This window comes from Alternaria dauci, chromosome 2 (genome assembly GCF_042100115.1).
Source record: "Alternaria dauci strain A2016 chromosome 2, whole genome shotgun sequence".
In the NCBI taxonomy this organism is placed as follows: domain Eukaryota; kingdom Fungi; phylum Ascomycota; class Dothideomycetes; order Pleosporales; family Pleosporaceae; genus Alternaria; species Alternaria dauci.
The window spans coordinates 3,999,754-4,027,077 of record NC_091273.1 but is presented as its reverse complement, the minus strand read 5'-3'; the positions used below and the strand labels follow the sequence as shown (position 1 = coordinate 4,027,077).

The 27,324-nt window shown below is 51.9% G+C and overlaps 9 protein-coding genes across 9 annotated transcripts; 5 read left to right on the top strand and 4 right to left on the bottom strand.

Moving 5' to 3' along the window:
- Window positions 1–457: 457 nt before the first annotated feature.
- ACET3X_003349 (uncharacterized protein) lies at window positions 458–4,896 on the top strand (the record flags this gene model as incomplete). The annotated part of the gene is made up of 2 exons (XM_069448614.1): window positions 458–1,255; window positions 1,312–4,896. The coding sequence occupies 2 exons, from the start codon at window positions 458–460 to the stop codon at window positions 4,894–4,896; spliced, it is 4,383 nt and encodes a 1,460-aa protein (XP_069309896.1).
- A 732-nt stretch (window positions 4,897–5,628) lies between these two features.
- ACET3X_003348 (uncharacterized protein) lies at window positions 5,629–6,609 on the top strand (the record flags this gene model as incomplete). Its single annotated transcript, XM_069448613.1, has 2 exons — window positions 5,629–6,256; window positions 6,398–6,609. The coding sequence occupies 2 exons, from the start codon at window positions 5,629–5,631 to the stop codon at window positions 6,607–6,609; spliced, it is 840 nt and encodes a 279-aa protein (XP_069309895.1).
- Window positions 6,610–9,041: 2,432 nt separating this feature from the next.
- Window positions 9,042–9,773, top strand: ACET3X_003347 (uncharacterized protein). Its single transcript, XM_069448612.1, has 2 exons — window positions 9,042–9,374; window positions 9,424–9,773. Exons 1-2 carry the CDS (start codon window positions 9,272–9,274, stop codon window positions 9,621–9,623), a joined length of 303 nt encoding a protein of 100 aa, XP_069309894.1. The 5' UTR covers window positions 9,042–9,271; the 3' UTR covers window positions 9,624–9,773.
- A 199-nt stretch (window positions 9,774–9,972) lies between these two features.
- Window positions 9,973–10,878, bottom strand: ACET3X_003346 (uncharacterized protein). Its single transcript, XM_069448611.1, has 2 exons — window positions 10,354–10,878; window positions 9,973–10,301 (listed from the first exon to the last, which is right to left on the bottom strand). Exons 1-2 carry the CDS (start codon window positions 10,828–10,830, stop codon window positions 9,978–9,980), a joined length of 801 nt encoding a protein of 266 aa, XP_069309893.1. The 5' UTR covers window positions 10,831–10,878; the 3' UTR covers window positions 9,973–9,977.
- Window positions 10,879–11,484: 606 nt separating this feature from the next.
- ACET3X_003345 (uncharacterized protein) lies at window positions 11,485–12,923 on the top strand. Its single transcript, XM_069448610.1, has 2 exons — window positions 11,485–11,657; window positions 11,711–12,923. Exons 1-2 carry the CDS (start codon window positions 11,522–11,524, stop codon window positions 12,808–12,810), a joined length of 1,236 nt encoding a protein of 411 aa, XP_069309892.1. The 5' UTR covers window positions 11,485–11,521; the 3' UTR covers window positions 12,811–12,923.
- A 1,068-nt stretch (window positions 12,924–13,991) lies between these two features.
- Window positions 13,992–17,650, top strand: ACET3X_003344 (uncharacterized protein). Its single transcript, XM_069448609.1, has 4 exons — window positions 13,992–14,257; window positions 14,311–16,163; window positions 16,219–16,604; window positions 16,665–17,650. Exons 1-4 carry the CDS (start codon window positions 14,052–14,054, stop codon window positions 17,475–17,477), a joined length of 3,258 nt encoding a protein of 1,085 aa, XP_069309891.1. The 5' UTR covers window positions 13,992–14,051; the 3' UTR covers window positions 17,478–17,650.
- A 441-nt stretch (window positions 17,651–18,091) lies between these two features.
- ACET3X_003343 (uncharacterized protein) lies at window positions 18,092–19,757 on the bottom strand (the record flags this gene model as incomplete). Its single annotated transcript, XM_069448608.1, has 2 exons — window positions 18,092–19,161; window positions 19,211–19,757. 2 exons carry the CDS (start codon window positions 19,755–19,757, stop codon window positions 18,092–18,094), a joined length of 1,617 nt encoding a protein of 538 aa, XP_069309890.1.
- Window positions 19,758–22,240: 2,483 nt separating this feature from the next.
- ACET3X_003342 (uncharacterized protein) lies at window positions 22,241–23,472 on the bottom strand (the record flags this gene model as incomplete). The annotated part of the gene is made up of 2 exons (XM_069448607.1): window positions 22,241–23,039; window positions 23,099–23,472. 2 exons carry the CDS (start codon window positions 23,470–23,472, stop codon window positions 22,241–22,243), a joined length of 1,173 nt encoding a protein of 390 aa, XP_069309889.1.
- Window positions 23,473–26,234: 2,762 nt separating this feature from the next.
- On the bottom strand, window positions 26,235–27,248 carry ACET3X_003341 (uncharacterized protein; the record flags this gene model as incomplete). Its single annotated transcript, XM_069448606.1, has 1 exon — window positions 26,235–27,248. The coding sequence occupies one exon, from the start codon at window positions 27,246–27,248 to the stop codon at window positions 26,235–26,237; it is 1,014 nt and encodes a 337-aa protein (XP_069309888.1).
- Between the last annotated feature and the right edge of the window lie 76 nt (window positions 27,249–27,324).

Sequence of the window (27,324 nt, the reverse complement as noted above, 5' to 3'; positions counted from 1 at the left end):
GGCTTGCTTGTAGTTTGCTAAGACGATCTTTGTATATTAGACTTTACCTCTTGGTCTCGACGTGCCGTGGTGACACAGCAGCAATTTGGGCGATCAACGAGCATTGGGCCTAGCACTTTGAGCACAACGAGAAATCAGGAGCTATTTCCCATCTGAGTATCGATTGACAGATTATGCAATGCATCAAATTACGTCCTGGATCCTCAAGCTTGAATCCATGCTTTTTGGTCAAGAGGGGTTGCTCTCGAGTCTCTCTTACCGGTACTACCGGTAGTCTGGGACGCGTCGCGACGCGCTCACCGCTGGCAGGGGTGGTGATTCGGTTCGCGGACTGTCCCGCAGTCATCACCAGTCACCCTCACCTGCCAACAGCCCAGGCGCATTGGTATCCCCGCGTTCTCTTTCCCACAATGGAGTCAGCTCACTTGGAAAATATCTTTATTGGGCGTTGCGCGTAATGGCGCACTCCAAGAGGAAGCGCAACTCCATCAGGACGAAACCAAACAAACGGGCACGGTGCATTGATTCCAGCGCAAGCGAAGCCACCAAGGATAGTGACGCTCTGTGGGCAGCAGAGTGCATCCTAGACGAGAAGTTCATCCACGGAGTGCGCAGGTATCACATTCAATGGAAAGGCATTGACCCGGACACTGGCAAGGCGTGGGAACCAACCTGGGAGCCGGAAGAGAACGCCAACGACGACCTTGTCGCCGATTGGGAGCAGGAAAAAGCGCGAGACTTGGAAGAGGTCCGTGAAATATCACTAGGAAGGCGCATAGGACAGTCTGAGCGACAACAGCAAGACGGTCGAGGACCGAGGCGCATTCGCCATTCCCGAGTCGTCGACAGCAGTCCGGAGCCCACCACCTGCTCCTCCACAACTTTATCACCCCTCACCAATCTACGGGGCCCGGAGACCTCAGATCGTGCCACAGCATCAGCAGCAGCCCGCCTGTCGCCTCGCATTCGCATCGCTCCACGTGGTGACAGTCTCGAGAGAGACGAATACGCCTTCTTCTCCCAGATCCCTTCGCCTTCGACTCAAGCACCTACCCAAGACACCGACCTCGATAGCTCGCAGCTGTTTGCTGCACGCACACGCCCACGACCCATCTTTCCCGGCATCGTTCCAGATTCGCAAAGTTCCATCGGCGAAGGAAGCTTCATCCCTATCACTCAGCTTGCCGGAGATACAAGCCAGCAAAGCACAGAGACAAACGAGTCATATATTGAGGACGACGTTGTCCAAGACTCGGTACGTTCGCCCTCTGTTCCCCTGCAAGTTACCATGTCCACTGACTATCACGGCAGGGCCTCCTTGAACTGATAGAAGAAGCCGCACAATACGCTGCATCGCCCGCACGATCCATCCCTGAGACCATCCCCGATACCACTGCGGCAGATTCACAGAGCCAGATCCAAAGGCTTGAGGCAGAGTCACGAGCCGCTCCACAGACACCCGAGTTTATATACATCTCGTCACAGGTGGAGGCGTCGAGCCAAGAGCTTGAGGATAGCGTACCTATTCAACACAGTGGAGACACTCAGAGTGTTGCGCCAGCTGAGCATCCAAGGGAAGAGCCCAACGAGCTTCAAACTCAACTGTCTGATCACGTCGCTCAGGTCTGTCCAGCACAAACCGCCTGTGAGACAACCTCCGACAGGGGAGACAGCATACAAGGCGAACATTCGCCTTTGAACCCAACCTCTGCAGACGTTACAGGGAACGCTTCGACAGGTATCGCAGAGGTAGCTGGAATCCCATTCTTTCTGAACGAATCCTTTACGCTGGTCGACAACAGCCAGCCGCATCATTCCGAACGAAGCAACGTAGCTAGCGGCACGCAAATCGCAGCCGACAGCATTGACGAGGCGGCGCAACATCAGACATCCCAGCAAATCAGCGTTCGTGACAGTCAGCCTAGTCTAATCGAACACTCGCTGCTAGAAGACAACGATCAGTTTCCCTTCCAGTCTCAGCATCCGTTTATACCGTACGAGCCTTTGAAAGAACCTCCCACTGCTATCCTGGAGCAGCTTGAACATACTCGTGCGATACCACTCAGCCATCCAGAACAAGTGCTCACCGAGGTTAGTGCGCCAAGCCCCACTCTTCCGGCGCCGGCGTCTAGCCCGCCTCACCAATCAATACAAGCATCACCAGCCCATCACCAAGTTCACGACGACGCGCCAGTGGAATCTCTGCAGACCGAATCTGTTCTTACTTACGGCGCCTTGCCGTCAGATCAACCCGAAGGAGTCGAGACTCTCTATACTCAGTTGCTCCACGCTTCCTCTAGTCCTGGACGTGAGCAGAACGCGCAAGTGTTATCTCTCGAGGCAGATTTAAGCACCCAAGACGACACAGTTGGGAGCATACGGCCTACAATCGAGAAAGAGCCAGAACATCGGGCTAGCTCTGAATCTCGTCACGACTCATCACAGGAGACTCCAGAACGGCCGTCAAGGTCACTAAATCACGATACCTCGCCAGTCCCTTACCCCCCAAGCTATTCCCTAAGAACCCAAGAATCCAGACTTCCATCACGGCCTTGTACGCCTGTTCCAACTTCATCGCCATCAACCATGTCGGGTGAGACCACCGCGGAGAATGTCCGCCGACGGATGCAAGAGGACATTGCCAGGCGCTTCAAGGAAAGAACTCCTACAAAGCGCGCCAGCAGATCGCCTATGACGCCTTCAAAACCTGGGGATGGACCGGCAGCTACTCCCGCGCCCTTGGGTAGATTACAGACAAACGAGCCACCAGAAGGCACTCGTTCGCCTTCTGCTGTGCCCGACCGCTTGCCTGTTGCGCAAACCCCAACGTCGCTAAGAAATATTGCTTACAATGCCCCATCAGAAGCGTTGCCGTTGGAAAAGGAAGTGGCTTCACTACCAGACGCTCCCCCAGTACCTACTGTTGCTGAAGTACCAACCCGGTCTGAGCCTGTCGCACCAGTACCGACGTCCCCCGCTTCTGACGAAATGGATGTTAGTGATGCAGACGATGAGGATAGTGATAGTCTACTCAACGACGACTTACAGTTAGCTGACCAAGAGTTCATCGTGCCGTTGTTCGTACAGGGCCGACAAAGCGACACGTACGCCCAGTACATCTCGTCTAAGAAGGACTTGTTGGAGCGCTTTCTGAAAGATCCCCGCAGTGTGAGCCCGATAGAAGAGGTGGAGAATGTCTTGTGCCAACTCCGGGCTATTGAAACACACATGGACTTGGTCTTCGCTGAGGCCGAAATAGAAGACCTGAACGGCGAGGCTTCGCTGACGCAAGCTGAACATGCTGCTCGATTCGGCATGGAAAACTCGACCAAGTTCAGGTTCTTGGCCAGACTGTTCCAGGATTTGCGACATTCCGAGCCGCGGAAACACATTGTCTTGGTCACGGAGCGGGACAACGAGACACTGTTCCGGATCATCCAGACGTTCTGCAAGGCAAACCTGATCAGATACACCATGCCTGGCAAAGACTGGAAGGTGAACTGCAAAGAGATCGACGGTAGCTTACTAGTCACCGTCATATCGGGTGATACATCGCCTGTCATACATGCCCCCGATCTGATCATCTGCCTCGATGGCGTGCAGGACGCAACACAAATTCGGAAGAAGAATTGGGCAAATTCTCCTGACCGCGATGTGGTGCCGGTGATTCATTTAGTAATCCCAAGGACCGTCGGCCACCTTGAGCGGTATGTAGCATCAAGTCTGGATCCAATAGAACGTATGCATACTATCGTGGCGAGTCTGGCGCATGTCCGCCCAGATATCGGAAAAGCTATCGACGATCGAACACCGCGAGATGTTGAATGCGCCTCGGAAGTCGCCAACTGGATCGAGCACATATCGGAAGGTGCCGAATGGCCACTGCCGTCTATTGGTAGCGTCAAGGACGTGATTGAATATCAGACGCAGTTGTCGCAGCCCTCTACAGATACACCTATCGCTGAGCGTACCAAGCGCCCTTTGGATGAAGAAGACCTTGATCCGGCGAAGCGTATGCGCTTCACTCCGCAACCACAAAGAGTTTCCGCTGTAGAGAAGGAGCACGAAGTCACGCATGTAAGCGACTCCATGCCTGGCACTGCTGCCCGCGAGCTTCATTCGCAGAGAGGATCAGCTCCCGCCGACGAAGCGGTTCGGGAGGAGCAAGAAGCCCACCGGGCAGAACAGAGGCACTTTCGAGAGAGTGAGGCAATGTGGGACAAACAGCAAGGGAAGCATGAAGATCTTGCTCGCGATTACCGCGTTCAGAAGGGAAAGTTGCAGACTGCAGAGAACAGACTGGAGACGTTGACCAAGCTCAATGCTACTCTCACCCAACGCCTCACAACACGTACCGCGGAGGTGCGCGACCTAAGCCAGCAGCTAAAGGAACAGCGAGCTACAGACCTTCTCTCGCCTGATGCACATATTGCCGAAATTACGAAGCTTCGCAAAGAGCTTGCCGAAGCACGCGAGGAGAAAGACAAAGCTCTACAGAACGCGTCAAATGCGGAAAACCTGCTGGAATACATGAGAGAAACCTACCAAGATGCGCAAAACGCTGCTACCGCCAATGCTGCCCGCGTCAAGGAGCTTGAGGAAGAAGTGAAGAAACTCTCGTCTGCAGCTTCGGGAGAAGCAACAAAGCGCAAGGGCATGCACCTCGATCAAAACTACGACCGACAGCAAAAGCAAATCACGAGCTTGGAGGCCCAGTTGAGTATCTACAAGCGTACGTTGCAGAGCAAGGAAGAAGAGATTGCTCGTCTGAGGAGCGTCGGCAGGCCGGGTGTGGGCACTAGAGGCACGAGTGCAACACCTCAACCCAAGACCAGGAGTAGAGCTGCTAGTCCCAACTTCATAGGCGGCAGAGTCTCGAACTTGAGGAATAGCTAGGGGAATGTTTGATGCAGGTAGGCTCTGGAGCGTGAGGATATGCCCTCTCTTGCATTTGGTTTCGTCTGGTTATGAACAACATCGTGGTCGCATGGAGCGATGTAGATACCCTGATCAGTTTGATTACGACATGGGATGACCCAGTTTACTAGTATAATGTACTTCCTCTACGGATGCTTATCGCGATGAATACACACACCTTGCATAAACGCACCTTCCGATACATGCAGCTTGATAATCGCATGCCTATCCGAATACGTGTGAATAGCTCAGTGAAGATCGTGCCTTCACTGTGTATGCACAAGGCCGTCTTCACGGCTTCTGGGTCACATGGCCCATCAGGACATGGAGTCACGCGCATATGATATCATACTCTTCGCCATCTTGGAATGTCTGACCGTTGCATGAAGTCTCTAGGCATAGAGCATATCAGTGCTCATCATACCTAGCCATACTCATGCAAGTGCACGACGCGGAACATCTCAACCGTAGCCCTAGGTGACGACCTCTTGGAAACACTTACCACTCGTCGCGACTACTTTCACCAACCAGTCCTCCGGTGACTGCACTCTTCTAGCATACCGTGCTGTTCACCCTCAGAGCACAACGAGAGACTCGTCCGACTACATTAGCTCACCTGCTCTTTTCCTTGCCAACTCATCATTCAGCACGAAAAGCTTATCCTCAATCGCAACCAAAAGTCACGGGTTACTACCAGCCGAATCATACAACATGGGACCCTTCCAAGGTGGAATCTGGGACGCGAATCCTTTCGGCGGCCGCCGTGGTGGCTATCAACCAAGACAACCTCAACGCGGTGATTACGCAGAGCAAGATCCGTATGACGACTACGACTCACCACCCATGATGGGCGGCAACTCTTATTCTTACTCTTCCTACCAAGACTCCGACGGTAACATGCATCAAGAAGGCTATGGACCTAACGGCCCGTATCGCCATACCATGGGTGGGGCCCAGGGGCCGCCGGGTATGGGAATGAACGGAGGCATGCCACCCCGTGGGCCATCTCAAGGACGAGCACCACTCGGTAGTCTCCTAGGCGGCCGCTCGACAAGTCGTCCAGGAGCCTTCCGGTCCTCCTTCTGGACAGGCCCGAATCCATTCCGTGTCAACGACGCCAACGGTCGTGTCAACGGTCGTGCCGACGGTAGACACGGCCCTCGTCCGGATGCTGCTTTCGAGATCGAAGCCGACCCTGCTCCTATGCGACAAGACCGCGGTCTCTCGCAAGAAGCTGCCGAAGACATGGCGTGGTTCATGCAAGAACGAACGCAGCCCGTTGGCGATGGTGGGAGCGCGCCTCCGAACGCAGAGTGTCCGATTTGTTTGGAGCCACCGAGTGCGTCACATCTTTGCGTACAAATTAAAGGGATTGAGGGATGTAATCACATGATTGGGAGGAACTGTTTGAAGGAGATGCTGTTGAATCGACCGGATGATCAAAAAAGATGTCCTATTTGCAGGGCAGAATTTTTGGCAGAGGATGGCGTTTGGCAGGACTCGGAGCAGTTTCAACAGCTGGCGAATGGACAAAATGCTGGAGGACGCGCGCCGCATCAAGGACCTCCTCCCACAGGCGGCATGCCAGGTGAACCGCCGATGGTGTACGGCAGGGGGCCTTCTCCTCCGCAAGACAACTTTGGCGGCCCTGGCCAACGGATTGGTTACATGTACCCAGACCAACGTTGGTAAGGCGGTACTGTGATGGCCAACGGCATCATGTCTACCGTTGGACGCCTTGCGTTGTTTTTCTTTCCTTTGTTTTCCTATGCACGCAAATGGAGCACGGCATAATGCTTGATTCATCGTAATTGTCTCATAGACTCATGGTACCTGATTTGTTATCGTATGGATGTAGGCCCGATTTCTAGATGGTAGTTTCCGGTGAAAGGTCCAGAATAATCATGGATACGCCACACCCAAGTTCACAGCTTTCGTGCAAACATTGGTTCGTCCAGCTCGTGATATGCACGCCAGCCGCACTTGTCACTCACGGCGTTGCGCAGGTCCGCCGAATTAACCTTCGATATATCTGCAAAGTCGTAGTCGTTGAATATTCGCGCATCCAGCCTCCGAGCCTTGATTTGATCGTCCTTATCACAGTTTGGTTATGGGTGACACGTGAAACCAGACTAGAGATTAATCCAGACTCGATTTGCTACTATGAGATACACCCGCATCAGACCCTGATGTTGGCCTCATGCAGTATGCAGGGTAGGCCTTATGAGTTGACGACAGAGATAAACCTACATCATGGCGGTGAGTAGTAAACGCCGCTGTACCTGACGTTTTTCGCATGTCGCATTTCGCGATCATGCTGTGCTCTGCTTGTGATTGACGTTGCTTTAGAGTTGACTGGACCGGATCGACAGACTCCACAGCGGGAATAATGGGATGGTGTTGTTTGAGGAAATGCCGCACTGGGCACGAGGCTACATCGACTTTGAAACTGTCAAATGTGCGCGCTGACAGGATGAGCCTAGCGTTGGGTTGAGGCAATATCGTGCATAGCGAGAGTGGCTGTGTACTTTGACTACGAGGTGCATGTTCTTGCATGCCCATACCCGAGGGTGAGGGCAAAGGGTATTGGAACGTCGGAAAGTGGTTTCCGCGTGCTGACACAGTGCAGGGAGGGCTGCGATACCTGACAATCGAGGGAGGGCCTGCCAAGTCTCAATGCAGAGTAAACAGGAAGGTGATGGTGCCGCCGTCACTGTGTCGGCAGGTTGGGTGTGCCTGGCTCGAGACAGATGACGGCTTTGAGCCGAGCCATCCGATTCACAGGCATCGGCCCCGCACTGGTCCCGCTTATGGTGCTGCCCCTCATCGATCGTCGAGGCCTCATGATGCGGCGTCTGCATAGAACACGTTTGGAACAATGCGGCGCTTTCAACATCGTGACGTTTGGGCGGGCTGGACCGGTTTCTTGTACGTAAAGTCGGGCTTCTGGACCACCTTGGTGTAGCATGGTAGCATCATCACCAGTGCTGACTGTGCTTGAATGATGGTAAAGGACAGAGAGTAATCGCAAAAGTTGCTGGAATGTCCATGTTGATGAATATTGTGGGTCCGGTGTGACGTGGGTCAGAAACTGCACCGGAATGCATGGCAGAGAATTCCAAAGTGTTTCTGCTTCCACGGTGGGAATCCTTGGCTGCGGCTTCTTGCGGTTCAGCCGTCAGAAAGAGACGTTTAGCTGCAGATCCTCATAGTCTAGAAAAAGGTCTCCCCGTTTCCTTGCATGGCGCCATGGGCCTTTGCACGAGTCGCTAGAGAGCACCCAGGCGTCCGAGACGCCTTGCGCCAACAACGTGGTCCTTTGCAAACGTCTAACACTTCAGCAGCAATATGCAGGCGCAGAGCGAGGTGGCCAGGCCCGCCACGACAAAGGAGACAGCCCATGTGTGATGGGCAAGTGCCCAGTCGTGGCGTAGCTGCTGATATCTTACACGACGCACGGCCGTTCCGCTATAAACAAGGGTTACTTGCGCCGTCGTCATCTTCAGCGCGAATAGCGAATATTGGCTGTGTCATTTGCTCGTTTTCATCGGCAGTATTACTGGCTTTGACGGCATGTGGCGACTTGCTCCGCAGCTGGGTCTATGCAGCGATGTTGGCTAGGTTAGTCAGGTGGTGCCACTTGGATGCAGTTGTGTCGGACTATAATGCGTCACGCAACATGTATCGTGTGTGCCTGCGAGCATGAACAGCGCATCGTGAAGATAGTTTGAGCATCGCGATATGTGCCATGGCAAGGAACCGGCTGCACAGAGCTCAAAGCAGGTTGGCGCGCAACATTTACCACACCGCTCAAACAGGCAAGCACGAATGAAAAACCTGGGGAAGCGCTACGGGAGCGCAATGGTCCAGGGGTAATCAGCAAAGAAATGGCGCATTCATGGATGGCTAACCGGCTTGTATCACCTTGCTCCACTAGGAAACAATCTGCCCCCAATTGCGTTGCATTGGTTCGGGCTGATCGAGATGCAGGCATCGGTGCCTCTTGTGTGGAACTTATCGTGACGGCGCCATTCGTTCTGTTTCTAATTGTGCGGTGAAGCTTCCGCCAGGCTCACGATCGTGATTCAGTGGTCCCTCGATCCCAGCCGTCAGCCACGTATAAAGCGAACATGTGCTGCCCATCTTTCTCTCGAAGCAGCAAAGCATCCACCGCAACTCTTACAACCAATCTCGAGTTTCAGCCTAAACTCTTGCAAGACGGGATCGACGCCAGAGAACTATCCTCATACAAACCTCGAACTACCTCTACCACAACCAATCAGCGCCACCTACAGCACACAAGCCACCACTCATCTGTCACCTATCATCTATCATCTATTCGCATTCAGACATCATGCCTGCTCTTCCATTCAACTCGTCCGCTTCTTCGTCACCCTCCTCTTCACCTAACCTCTCGCCTACCATGACGCCTTCAATAGTTCTCCATCCCGCAACGGGTATATTTGATCAACCATACTAAAGCCTCCCATCTAATCTTTCCAGCAGGTGTTTCATCACAAAAAAAGGAACTTCTCAAGCCAAAGGAAGACCCTGCGCAGGCCTATCGTATTCGTTATGCGCAGTACCTCGCAGCCACCTTTGGCTTCTCGATGCAGGCCGCGCTCGCCGAGGCGGATAGCCAGCTTGCGCCGCGCCGCTCGTCGAGTTCGAGTATGTCGGAAGCCGAGTCGTTACGCGCGATCTGAGGCTGAGTGCGGCCACTCGAATTCACAAGGGGCGTTTGATGACTTTATGAACATGCATGGATTGGGTTAATAATGGGCATTGGGATGGGGTTCTTCGGCGTAGTAGGTACCTATATATTTGTACCGCACGATCAAAAGCGTCGTCTGTTCACCAACCGTACTATTTTCGTCGTGAGAAACTCTTTTTTGTGCAGGTTATCACAAAAGCGGTTACTTTCAGTCGCGCGGTCAGTCGTTACTAGCCTTTGTACAGTGGGCTTTTAGGGAGTGGAGTGTTGTGCTGTAGATCAAAGCTAAGGGTGGTGGGGTAACCAACTCGCTTGTGTGACCGACTCACTTACAATCTACGTTACACTAGATCTTTACATACACGCCCTTTTTCTTAGCAACTATTATCCCCCATCCTACCGTGACAATAGAGAGAAGCTCTATACAACTGGCAATTATCACTGCTAGCCAAACGTATCTCAGCGCGCCACACAGCGCGCCCATATTGCCGAGTACTTGTCGAAGGGCGGGGTAGCCATGGTGCCGACACACATACGACGTGATGTCCATGTTCATATCCCGGTTCCAGTCATCGCTCTTGTACCAGACGCCGGCACCAAGCCATAGGAAGACACCGATAGCTGAGACGACCGCCGTGAAGATGTTGCTGAAGTCGGTGACACGATAAATCTAAGACTGGTTAGCGAAGAACCGTATAATATCGTGCTGCTGACGTATTTACCACTTTCGAACAGGTAGCTAAAAGCACAAGTAGACTGGTAATCATCGCTGCGCAGGACACACCCAGCAACACGAATGTAGGTCTCATCTTCAGTCCAGTCAACCAGACCATCTGGACGCCATACTCCTGTCCCTCTACTTCTATGTCCTCGTCTTTCGTAGCGCGGTAGAGCGCGGCAGCGTACGATAGTATGACCACAATGGAGCTCGCCAGGAGGAACGATATGATGCGCAGTATGAGTCGAATACGGACAATCAAGCGATCGACTTTCGGAATGTCCTTTTTGCGGGACGGTGTGGGAGAGACGTGCATGTCGAATTCGGTGCGCAGCCGTGGTGTCTTGCGGGTGTTTTCATACGACTCGTAACTGTGACTGGGGCTCACAGATCTAGAAGTCTTTACCGTCGCGAAGTCTGATCTGGGCAATGACAAAACAAAAGTAGTATTTTTGATGGATATTGTCTTGAGGACTTGCATCGTGGCTACAAGAGTCGGGCTTCTGATCCTGACCTCACACTGACTGGCTTTTCAACTTATAAAGAGAAACTGTAGCGGTATAACATTTCGGTGAGCTGGTGAGCTCTCCTGCATTCAGCCTCGCTCGTGCAGCGACTTCGGGCTTAGTACCTGCACGAAGCAGTAAGCAGCCCCACACCGTTATTCCACAACAAAGTACGCTTTTTCTAGAATCGACAAAGCTTCGAATCAATTTGTTCTCAGCCGCACTATGGCTTGCATTAGACGCCGTGACAGTCAACACCGAAAAGCGTTGCCATGAGCTGGCTGAACAAAATACGAGGCTTGTAGCTGGGTAAGGATACGTTAGTCATCTCCGGGTGATAAAAAACTTCCTTATACAAAAAGAACAGCTGCATGGGCTCTGTGGGTCTTCCTGTAGGTGCATCAGTGTATGGGAATATTACGTGACTCCTGCTGGAAAATGTAACATCACCTCACCGACTATGCTGACAGGCCTGGCAGATCCTACACGAACATGCCTCCGAAAACTTTTTGGACTAGATCCTGGATAACAGAGAATACAAAAGAGTGTGTGCTATAAATAAGCCATTCTTACTTTACTTCCTGCTCTCATATTTGCATACTCTCGCACTGTCACATCAGCAGCGTCTGCTTTATTACACTCTTCTGTCCTTACTCTTTCTTTCCAATGATGTTTCGACGTACTCTCATAGCTCAGTTCTTACTCAGCGTGCGTTTGGTGGCCTCTTTCGCGATCAAGACTCCACCTCTGCTTGAAGCTCGAGATACACTTGAAACAAGAGCCACCGATCCAAGAGACGAAGGTACGCTCCCGGCACCCATATAACTTGGTCCAAGGGCTGACTAAGGTACACAGTCGTCTATCTAGCCGACTGTAAAAAATACAAGGACAAGGAGTCTGACCAACAAGACATTCTCGAGCACCTTAGTTTGGCTTTGTACCACGATACCTATGACTATACTGTCAAAAACGCATCCTTCTCATGGCAAGACGTAGCCACTGCTTCCTATCCTGAAGGGCAACGGATCGACTCCATGGGCGGAGCCTTTGTGGAGTGGACAGCCGGCAAACAAGACGACCGAATAGAGGCCAACTTTGCGAAGCTAGAGCGACGTTTCTGGGTGCACGGCCTGTCAGCCGACGGCGACTCGATGACCAAAGCCACGGGCGTAGCATCTCTGGGCGACCACGACATGCGCTGCTACAAGACCGCTGCGCTTGCCAACTTTCCGCGCAACAAATGGTACTATCGATGCAAAGCCGAGTATGCTTGCACGCGACAGCAGCGCCAGATCCGCCGCACGCTCGTATCCATCAATGAAGAGACGGTGGAGGTCCGTATCGTCGGCAGAAATCCCAAGAAGCTCAAGGGCGCGGAGAAGAACGAGCCTGATGCGCGTGTCAGCGGTGTAATAGACTACCCCTTCTACTGGATGGGCCTCCTGAACCCCGATGAGGGCTCGATTGCAGAGGAGACCGTCATCGACAAGGAAATCAAGCGTCACTCGACTAGCGAGTACCACAGCGCCCGCGTGAATTGGGTAGCCGGTCAGAAATCCACGGATCCAACCTATAATCCCAGGCTTATCAAGGACGTTTCGGAGCTTTTGCGGACCACGCTGGTTCCCGAGATCGAGAAGAAGGTCAAGGGGGCAGGTCCAGCGTTTTGGGACAACGAATTATACATTTTCAAGGCTCTGTTTCCGGCGAGTATCAAGATTCAGGTTCAAATTGCTTTTCAGGAGCAATTAGACTGGAAGAATACCGACGTCATCGATTTGACTATTGTTTCACACGAGGAAGGCTCGTGCGGTGAAGGGGCGGCTTGGGCGAAGCTATTATCGGGACTCTTTGCGGGTGCTGCTGCAGTTGCAACTGGAGGCGCTAGCGCGGTATTATCTGCTTTAGGAGGGATCTCGGGAGCAGTCCATACGGTTGCTTGTTTGGAAGTGTAGCTTGATGAAAACTACCAAGGCGAAGAACTAATTACCTATACAGGTGTAACACATTTTAGGCGTAAAACGTCCCTCTTAGGGCAAGGTTAGAGCTAGAGAAATCCTAGAATTAGAGCTACTCAACTTTGTAATATTGATCTCTACCCCGCGAACGGTTTTCGGCACTCTCGGATGTTGAGTTGTGGCAGCAGAATCTGCAACTGCCACCCCCACCATTCTGCCCGTCCCGCCTGGGCCAGGTATCCACGTGCAGAGCTTGTCTATCGATTGAGGCTCAATTTCAACGACATTCCATACCTCGCAGTATCTTCTACTTTGAAAACGAACTTGCTACGCCATGGTCTCCCGAACTCAACTACTCACACTGTGCAGGCAGGCGAAGCGACGCTCTCCACATTCCTCGGGACAATTCTCCACGAGCATGTTCACTGGGCTTCGCGACGAGTCTTCGATGCGCTGCAGGCCTAGTGCACCATAGCTGCGCATTCACATCAAGGCGTATTGGCTTGCGAGACATGTCATTGGTGGTGCCGCCACACCTGTAACCGGACAAGCCTTGAGTGGCATACGTGGCAAACATCAGCCTGTCATATGTGGCAGCGCTGCTTACTACCGTATCTCTACCCCGGAAACGCATATCCTGGGATGCTCTTGTTGCTGTCCAAAAACATCACGCGGCTCCACACAGAGCGCGCAAAACGCGGAGTCGTACGATGCCTCCACGGGGAAACTGCGAGAAACCGACATGCACCGTACCGTCCAGTACTCCGATAGTACTCAACGCCAACAGCCGAGAGATCTCGGCATCGCGGCACAGTGGCTCAAAGCCACACAGTCGATACTTGGAACCGGGATGCGACGACCGGACTTCTTGGATCCGTCAGCCAAGCTTCTTATCGTTCTGTTAATTGGCAGTTCAATGACCCGAGCGTTGCAGCGTCTGGCGATTATTGGTCTTGCCATAACAGCTGTGGGTACTCGTTCGTTCAACGGAATCAGCTGATTGAAGCGATTGCATATACCGATGCAGCACACGCTGTAATGTAGACGTTTGTAGCCGTTAATGAGGCGTGTTGGGCAAGGAGTTCCAAGCTTCTCCACGCTTGGGGGACCCACGTCGCCCATCTAGCGTGCTAACCCCGCCTAAACCTGGCAGGACAAACTGCCTATAAGGACTCCCCCGCAAAAGCGTATTCTGTCTCTTCACCACCGACACTACCAGTGTTAACACATATACTTGAATGGGTGAAACTGTGCTACTTGCCGTCGAGGAGACTTCTCCCAACGTCGATGAACCCCCTATATGTGGTAGTAAGGATCCGCATACTGCACCCCACCAAAGGCAACTACAGCCGAACCCCACCAATGGCGACACTTCGCCCACACTCCACGCTCCGCATACCCTCACCCCCGAGGAAGTTGCACAGAAACTACGAGTGGATATCCAGTAGGGCTCACTGCTTGTATTTAGATCCCTTGTGCTTGTGCTAACGATTGCAGCCATGGACTCACTCACTCTGAAGCGCAATCTCGCCTCCAGCTCTATGGCCCTAACAAGGTTAAGGGAGCTGAAGGGCTTTCCATGTGGAAAATTCTGTTAAGGCAGATCTCGAACAGTCTCACCTTCGTCCTCATCATTGTCATGGCCATAAGCTTTGGCATAGACGACTACATCGAAGGCGGCGTCATCACCGCAGTTATCCTCCTGAACATCGTTGTCGGTTTCTGGCAGGACTATCGAGCCGAGAAGACTATCGAATCTCTCAAAAAGCTTACCGCACCCGAGGCTACCGTCACCCGAGACGGAACTGCGGATATCAAAGTCAAGGCAGTGGACCTCGTCCCTGGCGACCTTGTACAGTTGTCCGTTGGTAGTATCGTACCTGCCGATATCCGCCTCATCGATGGTGTCAACGCTTATACCAACGAAGCCTTCCTAACAGGAGAATCTGCACCTGTGGAGAAGACACCATGGAAGACCTTCGACGAACTGGACCTCGCCACTGGTGACCAAACCAACCTTGCCTTTTCCGGTAGTGAGGTGACATCTGGACGCTGCCATGGTATCGTAGTCGCAACTGGCATGGACACTGAAGTCGGAAAAATTGCTACTATGCTTCGCCAGAAGAAAGATGCCGGCCCACAGTCTACCAATGTCTTTGTCCGAATCTTCAAGCGTTTCATAAACGGCGGCAAGACGATCCTAGGCCTTGTCGGGACTCCACTCCAGATCACGTTGAGCAAGTTCGCTCTCCTACTGTTTGGTCTCGCTATCCTCCTTGCCATCATCGTCTTCTCCGCAAGCAAATGGCAGGTTGGTGGAGAAGTCCTCATCTATGGTATTTGTGTTGCTGTAGCTGTCATTCCCGAATCGCTCATTGCAGTCCTCACGATTACGATCGCTGTTGGCGGCAAAGCCATGGCCAAAGCAAACGTCATCACTAGGGTCCAGTCAGCCATTGAGGCCGTGGGTGGTGTCACAAACATCTGCTCTGACAAGACTGGTACTCTTACTCAAGGTCGCATGGTCGCAAAGACGGCCCTAATCAATGGCGCTGGCACGTTCACCGTCGACGCTATTACAGACCCATACAACCCCACTAGCGGAAACGTCGCTCTAGCTGACCAGCTCCTCAACTTGGATGAGTACAAGCCGGATGCTGTTGTTACCCGCTTTCTACGTACCATCGCTCTTTGCAACAACTCCAAGGTCATACCACCATCTGATACCCACATCGACTCTCCAAGTGAGAAGAAAGCTGCGGCTCTAGATCAGTCAGTCAATGGTGATGATCGCGACACTGATGCCTCTACCATCGATACCATCTCACGACCGCCCACTGCCATCATGCAAGACATGTCTGATGGACCTTGGGTGGCGCATGGTGAGCCAACTGAAGTCGCGTTGCATGTCCTCGCTTCCCGCTTCAACATGGGCAAGGAGAGGCTTCTCTCCAATCTCAACATCCATCTGGCTACTGAGTTCTCTTTCGACTCCAAGGTCAAGAAGATGACTGTTGTCTACAAGGACAATCACCAGGGTTTCATGGATGTCTACACCAAAGGAGCAACAGAGTTCATGATGCCTGCGCTCAATGTCTCGGACCAGGAGCGCACTGAGATCCTGGAAGCGGCTGAAAGTATGGCCAATCAAGGTCTCCGCGTCCTGTGCATCGCTCACAAGACACTGCAGGCCGGCACTGACATCTCGGAACGTGATGTCGTCGAAGCCAACCTCAACTATCTCGGTCTTGTCGCCATCTATGATCCACCTCGCCTGGAGACCAAAGGTGCTGTCCGCGAGTGTAAAATTGCCGGCATCACTGTTCACATGCTCACTGGTGACCATCCTGGTATGCATTGTCCCTCTATGAATTGCAAGCGAAACTTATACTGACCAACTTCCAGGTACGGCGAAAGCCATTGCTAAGGATGTGGACATTATCGACGATCGTACCCCCGCTTCAGCCGTCATGGTCGCCAAAGACTTTGACAGGATGACTGAAGATGAGGTGGATGCTATGGAGACTCTGCCTCTTGTCATCGCTAGGTGTAGTCCGACTACCAAGGTCAAGATGGTACAGGCTCTCCACAGGCGGGGTCGCTTCTGTGTCATGACTGGAGATGGTGTTAACGACTCGCCTGCGCTCAAGCAGGCCAACGTCGGTATGGCTATGGGTACTGGTAGCGACGTCGCCAAAGACGCTGCTGAGATGGTTCTCACTGACGACAACTTCGCGTCTATCGTAAAGGCGGTCGAAGAAGGTCGACGTCTGTTCGATAACATTCAAAAGGTATGCCAGCTTCCTCCCCTTCTTCCTCCTATGATCAGTCAATAATGTTTGGTCTTATAGTTCTTGATGCACCTGCTCATCTCGAACATCGCGCAAGTCATCCTCCTTCTTATCGGTCTCGCCTTCAAGGACCAAGACAATCACTCCGTCTTCCCGTTGTCTCCCATCGAGATTCTTTGGGTCAACCTCATCACTTCTTCCTTCCTCGCTATCGGCCTTGGCCTCGAAGAGTCGCAGGAAGACAGCATGTACCGACCACCGCACGACAACAAGAAGGGTGTCTTCTCAGCTGAATTGATAACGGACAAATTCATCTACGGCTTCTTCATGGGATCTCTATGTCTCTTCTCCTTCGCCATTGTCGCATATGTCGGTCCTGGCGGAGGCAACCTCGGCTCTGGATGTAACGAGGGATACAACGATACCTGCGACGTGGTGTTCCGCGCCCGCGCCACCACCTACGCTACAATTACCCTACTTCTCCTTGTCACGGCCTGGGAAGTCAAGCACTTCGCTCGCTCCCTCTTCAACATGTATCCCAACACTCCCTCGTCGGCACCGCCTGGCCTTTCCGTCTTTTCCACTATTTGGCGCAACCGCTTCCTCTTCTTCGCTGTCATGGCCGGACTGGTTGTCGTGTTCCCCATTGTTTACATCCCTATCATCAACGAGAAGGTGTTCAAGCATGGCGCTATCACCTGGGAGTGGGGTGTCGCATTCGGTTGTGTTGTCATCTACATCAGCGCCATCGAGAGCTGGAAAGCTATCAAGCGCAGTTTTGGTATCTGGAGCGGTGCGCACCGCGTCATTAGCCGCGAGGATGCTGAGGCCCGTGCCGGACTGAATGGCGGTGTCGCCGTTCGCGAGAAGTAAGAACGGGTTGGATTTGATTAGCGGCGGATGGAACAAATTGTCACATTTTAGGAGGAAGATGGAGATAGGGTAGTTGGTCTCATGTCCCCTTGGATCGACCCATGGTCTCTCTTTACTCATGACTCACGATCACGACAACACACTCTTTACAGTAGCTTTACGATGAATACCAAATTAGTCAATCGTTGATCATCGCACTTGTTAATTGACTGGATGAGCTCGGACGGATATCGCCACCACACGATCATGCGAGTGGTCCGGGCGTTTATTCTTGGTTTCGTCATTGCCGATCTGACGAGGCTGTCAGCCCAAGCTGCGCTTCAGCTGTGGATGCTATGCAATCTCTCCCCACCATTCCTGTTTCACTCTATCCCCATGTTCATTTGCTCGTCGACCACTACGCTCGTTATCCAGTCTTTGGTGAACCAATGACCAGTGCACTACGAACTTCAGGCCCCGACAAGCCCAAGCGCGACATTTCTATGCTCGGTCCCTGTTGGTTTCCAGCTGCGCAGACCAGCCATTTCACGACTGGGGTTGACTCAGGGCAATGTGCTTCACGATGTTTATTCACACTCTATCTCTGACATCACAGCTTTGCGCTCTCTCACGGGTTACTGACTACCAGCAAAACCAAACTCCATTCTCGGCATCGTCCACCTTCGATCCACCGCGGCTGGTCCATTGCCCGGCACAGTGTTGTTTGCAAAAGGTCCCAGGCTAGGAGGCACATCTTCCGTCGCCGTTCCCCAATCACTTTCTTGGGGACCTAGTGTCAACTCAAGGACACCACCCTCTAAGAAGAAGCTGTGCTGGATCCAGTTCCGCGTATAAGATGCACCATTTAGCGTCGCAGATTGAATGTAAATGTTCTTGTGACCTGGGTCAAAGTTGATGTTCCGAATCGTTGCTGTATTGCCCGTTTGGCCATTCTTGATGGAGATGGACTCGAAGAAAGGTGGTATAATAAAGTAAACATCTTGTCCAGCATTGGGGAAGAATCCCATCATAACAAAAGCCGCAAAAGATCCCATGGCGCCACTATCGTCATTACCGGGTATCCCGACGACGGTGTCGTTGAACAGAGAGGGAATGTATTGATGGGCGCGTTCAGCCGAGAGAGCAGGACGACCGGCGTAGTGGTATAGGAAGACGTTGAGAAAAGACTGTTCGTTGCCGAGATACAGGACACCGGACTCGTGCAGCCAGTTCATACGCTCAACGAAGCGCTCGCGCCCGCCTAGGGTTTGGATAAGAGTCGCCATATCTCCAGGAGCAAAGAAGGTGTAGAGCCACACTGGACCTTCATAGGTCTCGCGTCCGCCGGGGTTTAGATAGCAGCCAGTGAAATTAAGTAGTGGTGAGCAAAAGATTGGATCTTGAAAACCCCAGGTGCCGTTCAGGTATCGAGGCTGCAAGAAACCTTCAAACCCCGTATCAGTACCATTAATAGTGCTACGTTGATCGGCTTTGAACATGTTGTGCCAATTGCCAGAGCGACTGAGGTACTTCTGATAGTCGGCTGTATTGCCGAGCTCGAGAGCCAGAAGAGCAATGACGAAATCGTTGTAGGCATATTCTACCGTCCGGGAGATAGAGCGGGTCTCTGTTCCCACGCCTTCGACGTCAATATTCTCGGTAGGGATGTAGCCTAATTCTTTCCAGGATACAAGACCACCGCGCCCTTAACGGTTAGTACACAGATTCTACCCACTCAGAAACTGTCCCCTTACCTTCAACATCCCAGTTTGGTGGTTCGACTTCGGCATCCTTCACAATAGCCTCGTATGCTAGTGCCCAGTCGATACCAGCAGTGATGTTCTTCAAATATGCATCCACAATAACGATGTCTGCATTGGAGCCTCCCTGCGTGAAGCCCTTGCAGTGGCTCATGCGACAGTCCGGCAGCCATCCTTCATGACGATAGATATCCAGTAAACTTCTTATCATGAGCGTTTGACTATGCGGGTCTAGAAGGGTGAGCAGAGGATGAATGGATCTGAAACTATCCCAGATGCAGTAATAGGAGTCGTAGTATGGCTCGTCAGATTTCCACAGTGGGTTTTCTCCAGTGTAATCCTGAGGACTAATCATTGACCTGTAAACGCCACTCCAGAAAGCTTTGAGGAAGACTTCATCAACACCGCCATCTTCGACGGTGATGACGTCAAGCTTGGAACGCCATGCAGTCTCGGCGGCGGCAACAATGTCGTCAAACTCCCATGAGGGTATCTCGCGTTCAGCGTTGGCACAAGCTTGCTCTTCGCTAATGAAGCTCATTCCAACCCGCGCCTGGATCTGGTTGTCTTGAATGGGTTTTCCAAATTGTACCCATCCACCTGCTGGTGTGTTACTGGGTGTTTGCCGGACATCGCCTGGGACTATCCGTAGACTCGTCGCTCGGTTTGTCGCACGCGTATTGGACCATACACCGGCTTCTTTTACTTTTGCACCGTTGAAGTCCAGGCAGAAGTACGACCGATATGTGCCTAGATATAGGCATATGAAGTCAGTAAGTGTTTCATATGCAGTGAATATATGAGTATGACTTGCCGATACCAAACGACGGCGAGAAGATTCCCCCACCCGTCATGCGTCCAGTTGCAGTATCGACAGTAATATTTGCTTCGCTCCTTGTATTCGGCAAATCTGTTAGGTCAACCAATATATGTGGCGATAGTGTTGTGTTAGGAGTCGATGGTGTCTCCGGAAATGTGATGCGATACAGAGCCGTGCGATTTGTGACAGTTGATTCAGTCCTGATGTTATTGGCTAGTGTGATATCAAAGTAACCAGGCTTCGCATGCACACTTCCAGGTATCCGGTAAGCGGCTCGATGAAACTTGAAATACTGGCACCCGTTGATATCATCGTTCACACATCCAGATTGGGCGAATATTGGGAAGTTACCAAGCGACGGTGAGCCACCTGTCCCCGAGTCGTGTTGGTGGGAATATCCATAAATCGGTTCCGTGTCGTTAGAAGAGAACCCTCCTTGGTTTTCGCCTATCACATCGGGCCCTGCTTTGGCCATTCCTAGCACTTGTTAACAAGTTTGGTTTGTACTGCAAATATCATTACTCACCAAATGGCAATGTAGCACCAGGAAACACATGGCCTATGCGAGATCAGTCGTCTGTTATCTTTTCATGAATACCTCGAATATACCTCCATTGATCGTGCCAATCAGAGGGTCGACATAGTCAAACCCGGATCTTGCTTGTGGTTGTGAGGAGTTATTCTGCGCGCCTGCCGATATTGTGAATACACATAAGAAAGAGGCCAAGGCGTGCTTCATGGTAGGAATGCCCATGGTTTGAGTTGAGCGCAGACTCTTCCAGTAAGAAAAGCCAGGTCAACAGAAGTTTCAAATAGACAACGTTCTCCATTGCGCTTCCCCGCGCAGACTATTTATCCTTCCTTACATGACGCTTGGCAGTAACGCTTCGGTCCGCGAGCATGCTACCTAACACATAAGCAATTCGGGTAGCATTTCTTAAGTCATCTTGTACTGTCTATCATCTCCCAGCAAGGCGATAGTCTGGCCCTAAAGCGGTGATGTTGCGGTGGTATGCAGACTACAGCCGGGTGCAGATGGCTGCGGGGTAACATTGATGGTGGATCCATGTCGTGCTGTTAATGAACCGCACCCACTGCTCGGTAGTGCTGCTATTGCAGGTATTATACGGGTTGCTTTTGAGCGAAGCTGTGAGCTGGGTTGCGGAGCGAGACTCAGTTTAGCCCTGCGAGTGATCTCGGCATATTGAACGCGTGGTGGATGTTGCGGCTGCAAGAATACTATGCACCACCAGCGCTCATCGTGCCTATCTTCAACTGCAGTGTAACATCGAAACCTGTCAGCGCGCAAGAGGGTGAATTGAGGTCCAGATGTGATTGTAGCAGCCGCCTTGGTGTTGCTCTTTCCAAGTGGAGTCGGCAGGATAGGGAGATCTGACCGAACTGCGCTAAACCTCTTTTCACCTCCCATGTGGAGACCGTTTACGTCATTATTGGCTCGGAGCGAGCACCATCCAGAGCAACCTCCAAAGTACATGCTTCACCACGCAAATTGCTCCATGACTGCTAACCCAGGAATGTCCACTAGAAAGTCCAATCCTCACAGGAACGAGCACAGATTTTGCAGCCTCCCAGTATGATTGGTTGCCATTTTTGGGGCGGTTCTGGAAACACGCGGTGTTGCTAGTGCGCAGACTTCTTTTTCCCATGAGATGATTGCAAACCTTCGATGATGAATGTGGATCTGTTGGTCAAAACTCTTCTGTAGCTAGAATAGCTACATCATGATAATTGACTCCCATGTTCGCTTCATCTCTTATCCCAATGTTATCCAAGGATAGTTCTGCTTGTTCTGGGTTGAATCGTGACTCCAAACTAGTTAAAACAGCGATGATCTGGTACATTACAGTCCTGTATACCGTGACTGATCACCAAGATATCGAAATTGGCATACTTTAGCACGCTGTACTCCCGATACAGATTTCTGTCAAATTCCGACGATTTAGTGTGCCCTGGTGAACTGGAACGCCAAAACGCATTCACGACAAATGGCGGATCATCTCAGCATTCTAGTTTTCAGCGTCCTGTGATCGTATTTGAAGGAAAGACATTCGTAATCATTGCATATACGTAGCATATTCTGCATTATTGGCTTTGTTGGTACTCAAGTGTCCCCAACGACAGCGCAATCATCTCGTCGGATATTCTACACTTTCTAATACAATCTCTCAATTGTCTCTTTCGAGTTATTCTACCAGTACTGGCCACCCCTTGACATATTCGATTGGATTCCATCCCAAGAACTTGTAGTTGTCCCGGTACAACGGATCGTATGTGGTGTTGACGTAATGGTAGTACAGCACGTCGCGTCCGTGGTAGTTGGAAATCACCGCCTGTCCACCGGGAGCGTAGGTGTTGTCGTGGCTGCCGTACACCATGCTTCCACCACCCTCGGCGAGGTCCTTTCCATTGCGATCAACGAAAGGACCGCGGGGAGATTTGGAACGGCCAACGAAGATAGTGTACTCAGTACCAGGTGGAGGCAGAGCAGCGGGATTGTAACCACAGCAGAATCCCGCCGAATACCAGAGGTAGTAGAAGCCTTGCTTCTTGTTGTAGCTGATGTACGGGGCCTCCTCAGCGGATGCGCCTCCCCAGTTAAGGGACATGTTGGCGTATGCCTGCTCTTTGGTCGGCAGCACGGGGTCATAGGTGTAGCTTAGCTGACGTGCAGTAGGGATCTTGACAGATTTGAGATCTTTGGTCAACTCGAACTGCCAGATATTGGCCCACCATGAGCCGTAGGTAAGGTAGTTTTTACCAGTCTTAGCATCTTGGATGAAAGCTGCGTCGATGGTGTTGGTCTTGCTCAGCGGAAAGGGCGCGTCAGTGCTGTTGGAGGAGACGACCATGCCGTGGTCGGTCCAGGACCCATTTTGCAGGGTCTTCGATGTGGCGAGCCCAATGAAGGACTTTGAGACACCGAAGTCAGAGACGGTGTAGTAGCAGTAGTAGGTATCGCCGATCTTGTGGACATCAGGAGCCCTGCATTATCGCGTTAGAACTTGACACCTTGGAGCATTTTCTAGGTTGCTGTTTCTCACCATAGACGATTTGCCTGAGCAGGGTCATCGATACTACCAGGCGGCTGCAAGACTTGGCTGACAACCTCCCAGTACCCATCTAGGCTATTCTTCTTCGAAGCACGAGATGTTGTGGCCAAGCCGTGAGAAGAGAAAGAGTAGTAGTGGCCATCTGGTCCAAGCACAACACTCGGGTCGTGAATGTGAACACCGCCAAGTGTACCGTCCAAGTCTTGACCTGTGATTCTGCGAGGCGCAGGCCAGTAGTCTCTAGAGTAGGGGTCCTTGACAGGTTTGGCCGGGTTGTAAGATTCCGAAGGAGCGCCGAAGGCCGGGGCAAGAAGTGACGAGAGGCCCAGGGCGAGAGCCGTGAGGCTGGTCTTGGTAGAGGACATACCGGGTAAAAGGTAACTCGTTGCGGAGACAAACCTCGCTGATCGTTGGAAAACTACCTAGATACCTGGTGTTATATAGCAGACCACAATGCGTCCATGCAGGGCCAAGAGTTCACGATGAGGATCTGGATCTCGCGCCTGGGCAAATGTTGTGTGCCGTGTGCAGGCGAACGCCATCATACTGCCTTTTCAGCAATGCCCTTGACACGAGTAACAATCCGGCCGGCCGGGTGGTCCAGGATAGGTAACATTCCCCTGGAATAGCAAGAGCAAAGAACAAATCTCCGCACTTGGCGTTCTAAAGGTGGAGATGGAGCCTTGGGGTAGAGGAATTTGCGGGACGTGGGGGAATTCGTTTGCACGAATCAACGACTAGCAAATCCGACTAGTGGGATGAGGAATAGGCGGCCTCACCTCAGCACTAGACCTTGCTATTGAAGAAACAGGGACGATTGAACAGCAACACCCTGAATGGTGGTAGGTTGATGGATAGCTAGGAGACGTGTCGCATAACTGCTAGGAGTGGTTGTATGGCGGCAGGTCTACCCTTTCCAGTTAGTGTCACATGAGTTTGCCAAGGATTGTTCATGCCGAGGTATATGTGGGTCCCATCCTATCATAGCTAGCTCGGTACATACACTATCCCCCGTACACATCCGACAGTTAGCATGATTGTAGATATTGTCAGCACAGCCACTCCGTTTAACCATGTTCATTCCTCGAGATTTACCTGACCGCACGGAAAGACTAATCCTTGGTGTCTTGTGATCGGATGTGAAGGAACGGAGTTGTTACCCATTCAAAAAACTTAGCCTGACCGCTTACAGTATACGGCCTACGTTGAACCAGGCTTTGTAACCTTCCCACCTTTTCACTCAAGTGCTGTCTTTCCTGCTTATCTGATGCACCACAGTTCTTCAATCGTACCCTGAAACTCTCGTCATATGGCATCAGCTCTTGACTCGAAGGCTTGCCCCCTCTATGAACATTCCCTTTCACATTCCTTGGCCGCCGTCGCTGCCACCCATCATTCTTTGCACCCCATTCTATCATCTCAAACACGACCTCAACATCTGCATAAGTTCAAGACCTCGAAATGTCGTCTGAGTACGCCAGTTTGTGGGGTACATGGATAATTGCGATTATGCGACTACGCGAAACACTTCTGACACACTGCGACCGCAACGGCAACAGGGTAGTATTTACGAACCACGAATCGTGGACCAATGGGAGAGACGAGTCTGAACAATTTTCCTGTGGGCTAGGGGCTCAATTGGTCTGGAATATGTGATTGGGGAGTTGTGTCATTATGCGGTGCCCGAGTAGAGTGTATTGTTGACCACGGCGGCTGAGTACGACTGGTATAGACTTGAGAGTCCCGGCCGTCGTGCTTGAGGGCAGTTTTAATCTTTCTTTTCTCTTCTTACCGCTTTTTGGCGCACATTGGCATGATACCAGCGCTCCATTTACATTCTGCGGTTGATAGTATGGAGCTACGTGTTAGACAGCTGATGCCCGATCCCAAGCGCAATGACACACAGGCACCCCTTCTCCTCGGCTTATGCGGTAGTCTGACACTACTTGCTGTTCTTTTACTTTCCGCAAGACTCTGGTCGAGAATGAGGCCGCTTTGGAATCTGCATCTGGACGATTGGACGGCCGTTGCAGCAACAGTAAGCCAGACTCCGTCCTTCACCAACGCATACCTGATCTTGAACGTGTGTAGGTCCTTGCGATAACGAAGTACATCATCGTTTGCCTAGCATGCGCCAATGGCTTCGGCCAACGCACGAAGTACGTTTCGGCAGCCTCGCGCCTCGCTGCCATGCGACTCATCTTCCTCTGTCAAGCCCTCTGGAACGTGTCGATTTGTCTCATCAAGATCTCAGTCGCCCTGCTCTTGCTTCGCATCAAACAAACACGCGCATGGCGCATTTTCCTCTACAGCACGATTGTGCTACTCATTCTGACAGCCATGACATCAACATTCTTCCAATTCCTGCAATGCCAACCATTCAGCATATACTGGGATCCTAGCGTCCTCCTCAGAGGAGGTGTAGAATGTGTACCTCGGGAGCTCATAACGGGAAACATCGCCGCTGCGAGTACCGTTCACGTTTCAACAGACCTCATATTTTCCTTCATACCGATAACGTTCATCCGAAAGTTGCATCGACCACGTGGCGAGAAGATTTTTCTATGCGTGCTGATGGGTCTTGGCCTGTTTGCCTCTTCGTTCGCTATCTTGCGTACCGCGGATGCGAACATGATCTACACATCTCAAGATATCTTTCGCACAACTGTTATGCCTACGCTGTGGTCGATGTTGGAGCTCGAGCTGGCGTTGATAGCTGCTACTATTCCGACGCTTAAGAGCTTCGTACAGAGAAGTCTCATGAAGCTTGGACGCTTCTTCTACGACGAGGAAACGGAAACACAAGTGCGAAATCGGCTTGTGGAGCTTGGTTTCCTTGATGAGAACAGCGATGAGTCTGTGGGACTGAGACGGAAGCTGTCGAAACCAGACATTGGCGGCGAAGTGGCACTGGCGAGTATGCGAGCGACAAGAAAAAGGATGGAAAAGTACACGATGGCTGCAAATGAGCTTGCGTCATTGGAAAGTGACCGTCATAGAGATATGCGAGAGTTGCGAGCGTTTGGGCCTTGAAGGCAGTCGAAAACTGTAATATTAAAACTAAGTAGCCACGATTTCGTGGAATGCAAGGGTATTTCTTACTCGGACACAGGACGGCGTTCCCCCCTCATTCCTTCTTCAATACATCAATGACCCACTGGGTAGCTTCTTTTGCCTCTGCTAATCCATATGGCATGGTAAGGACGAAGCAGTGCATCTGCTTCTCCCAGTGAACCCACTCACCGATGACACCTGCCTCGGCGCACTTGTTGCGGAAGATGACACCGTCGGGGCTTAATACATCGCACCCAGCAGTTATACCGTGGACTTTGATGCCCTTCTTCGCAAGTAGTGAGACGTCGGCGTTGATTGGTGAGATTCGGCGATCGGCGGGATCCCAGTCGCCTTGCCATGCTCTTGCTGTCAACCTGATGATCTTGGGTGTGAGCAGAGGGTCTCGAGGTGCAACTTTGTCGATATCGGGATTGGCGCGTGTAAGATCTGTCGACGGGCATATATTCATAATGGCGACAGGGTGTGGTCTTTGTTTGATCTCTACGCCTTCTTGCTCGCTATCCTCGCGGAGAGCTTCTAATACCAGGCACAGCGCAATATTACCACCCGACGAATCGCCTGCCAGTACAACCTTCTCTCCAGCCTCTTCTGCCTCGGTCATCAAAGCGCGATACATGTTTTGGCATACAGGGAAAGACTTTGGCGCTGGATCGTTCGGGGCAAGCGGTGTGGAGACGATTGATATAGAAGTGTCGGACATGTCTTTGGCTAGCTTGGCACATATCTTGTAGTGTTGAGGCGAAGGTGGTTCTTGCCAGCTACCACCAGCAAAATAGTATATGCGCTTCTTCGATCTCTTCTCTGCTTGGTTCGGTGGTATGAGGTCGTATATGTGTACACCGCTAACAGTTCGTTCGTGGAGAGTACATTGGGAGAGGTTCGATTTGTTCGGGTTCAATTTGATGGACCCGTCTTCGTGCTCCGCTTGACGATTGCTGATACGGGTGCGCATTAGTCGTACCAGCGACTGCACCACAGACATGAGTAAGGTACGATCATTGCGCTGTGTGAGCTGTATCGAAGAGCTGGTCTTGGCGGCGGTGCTGGACATTTTGTCGTCTGTCATGGTGCAGATGTCGAAAATTGTGGTAATGGACACAGGAGCCGAGGAAGCTCCGCTGCAGGCAAGAAACAAGGGACTC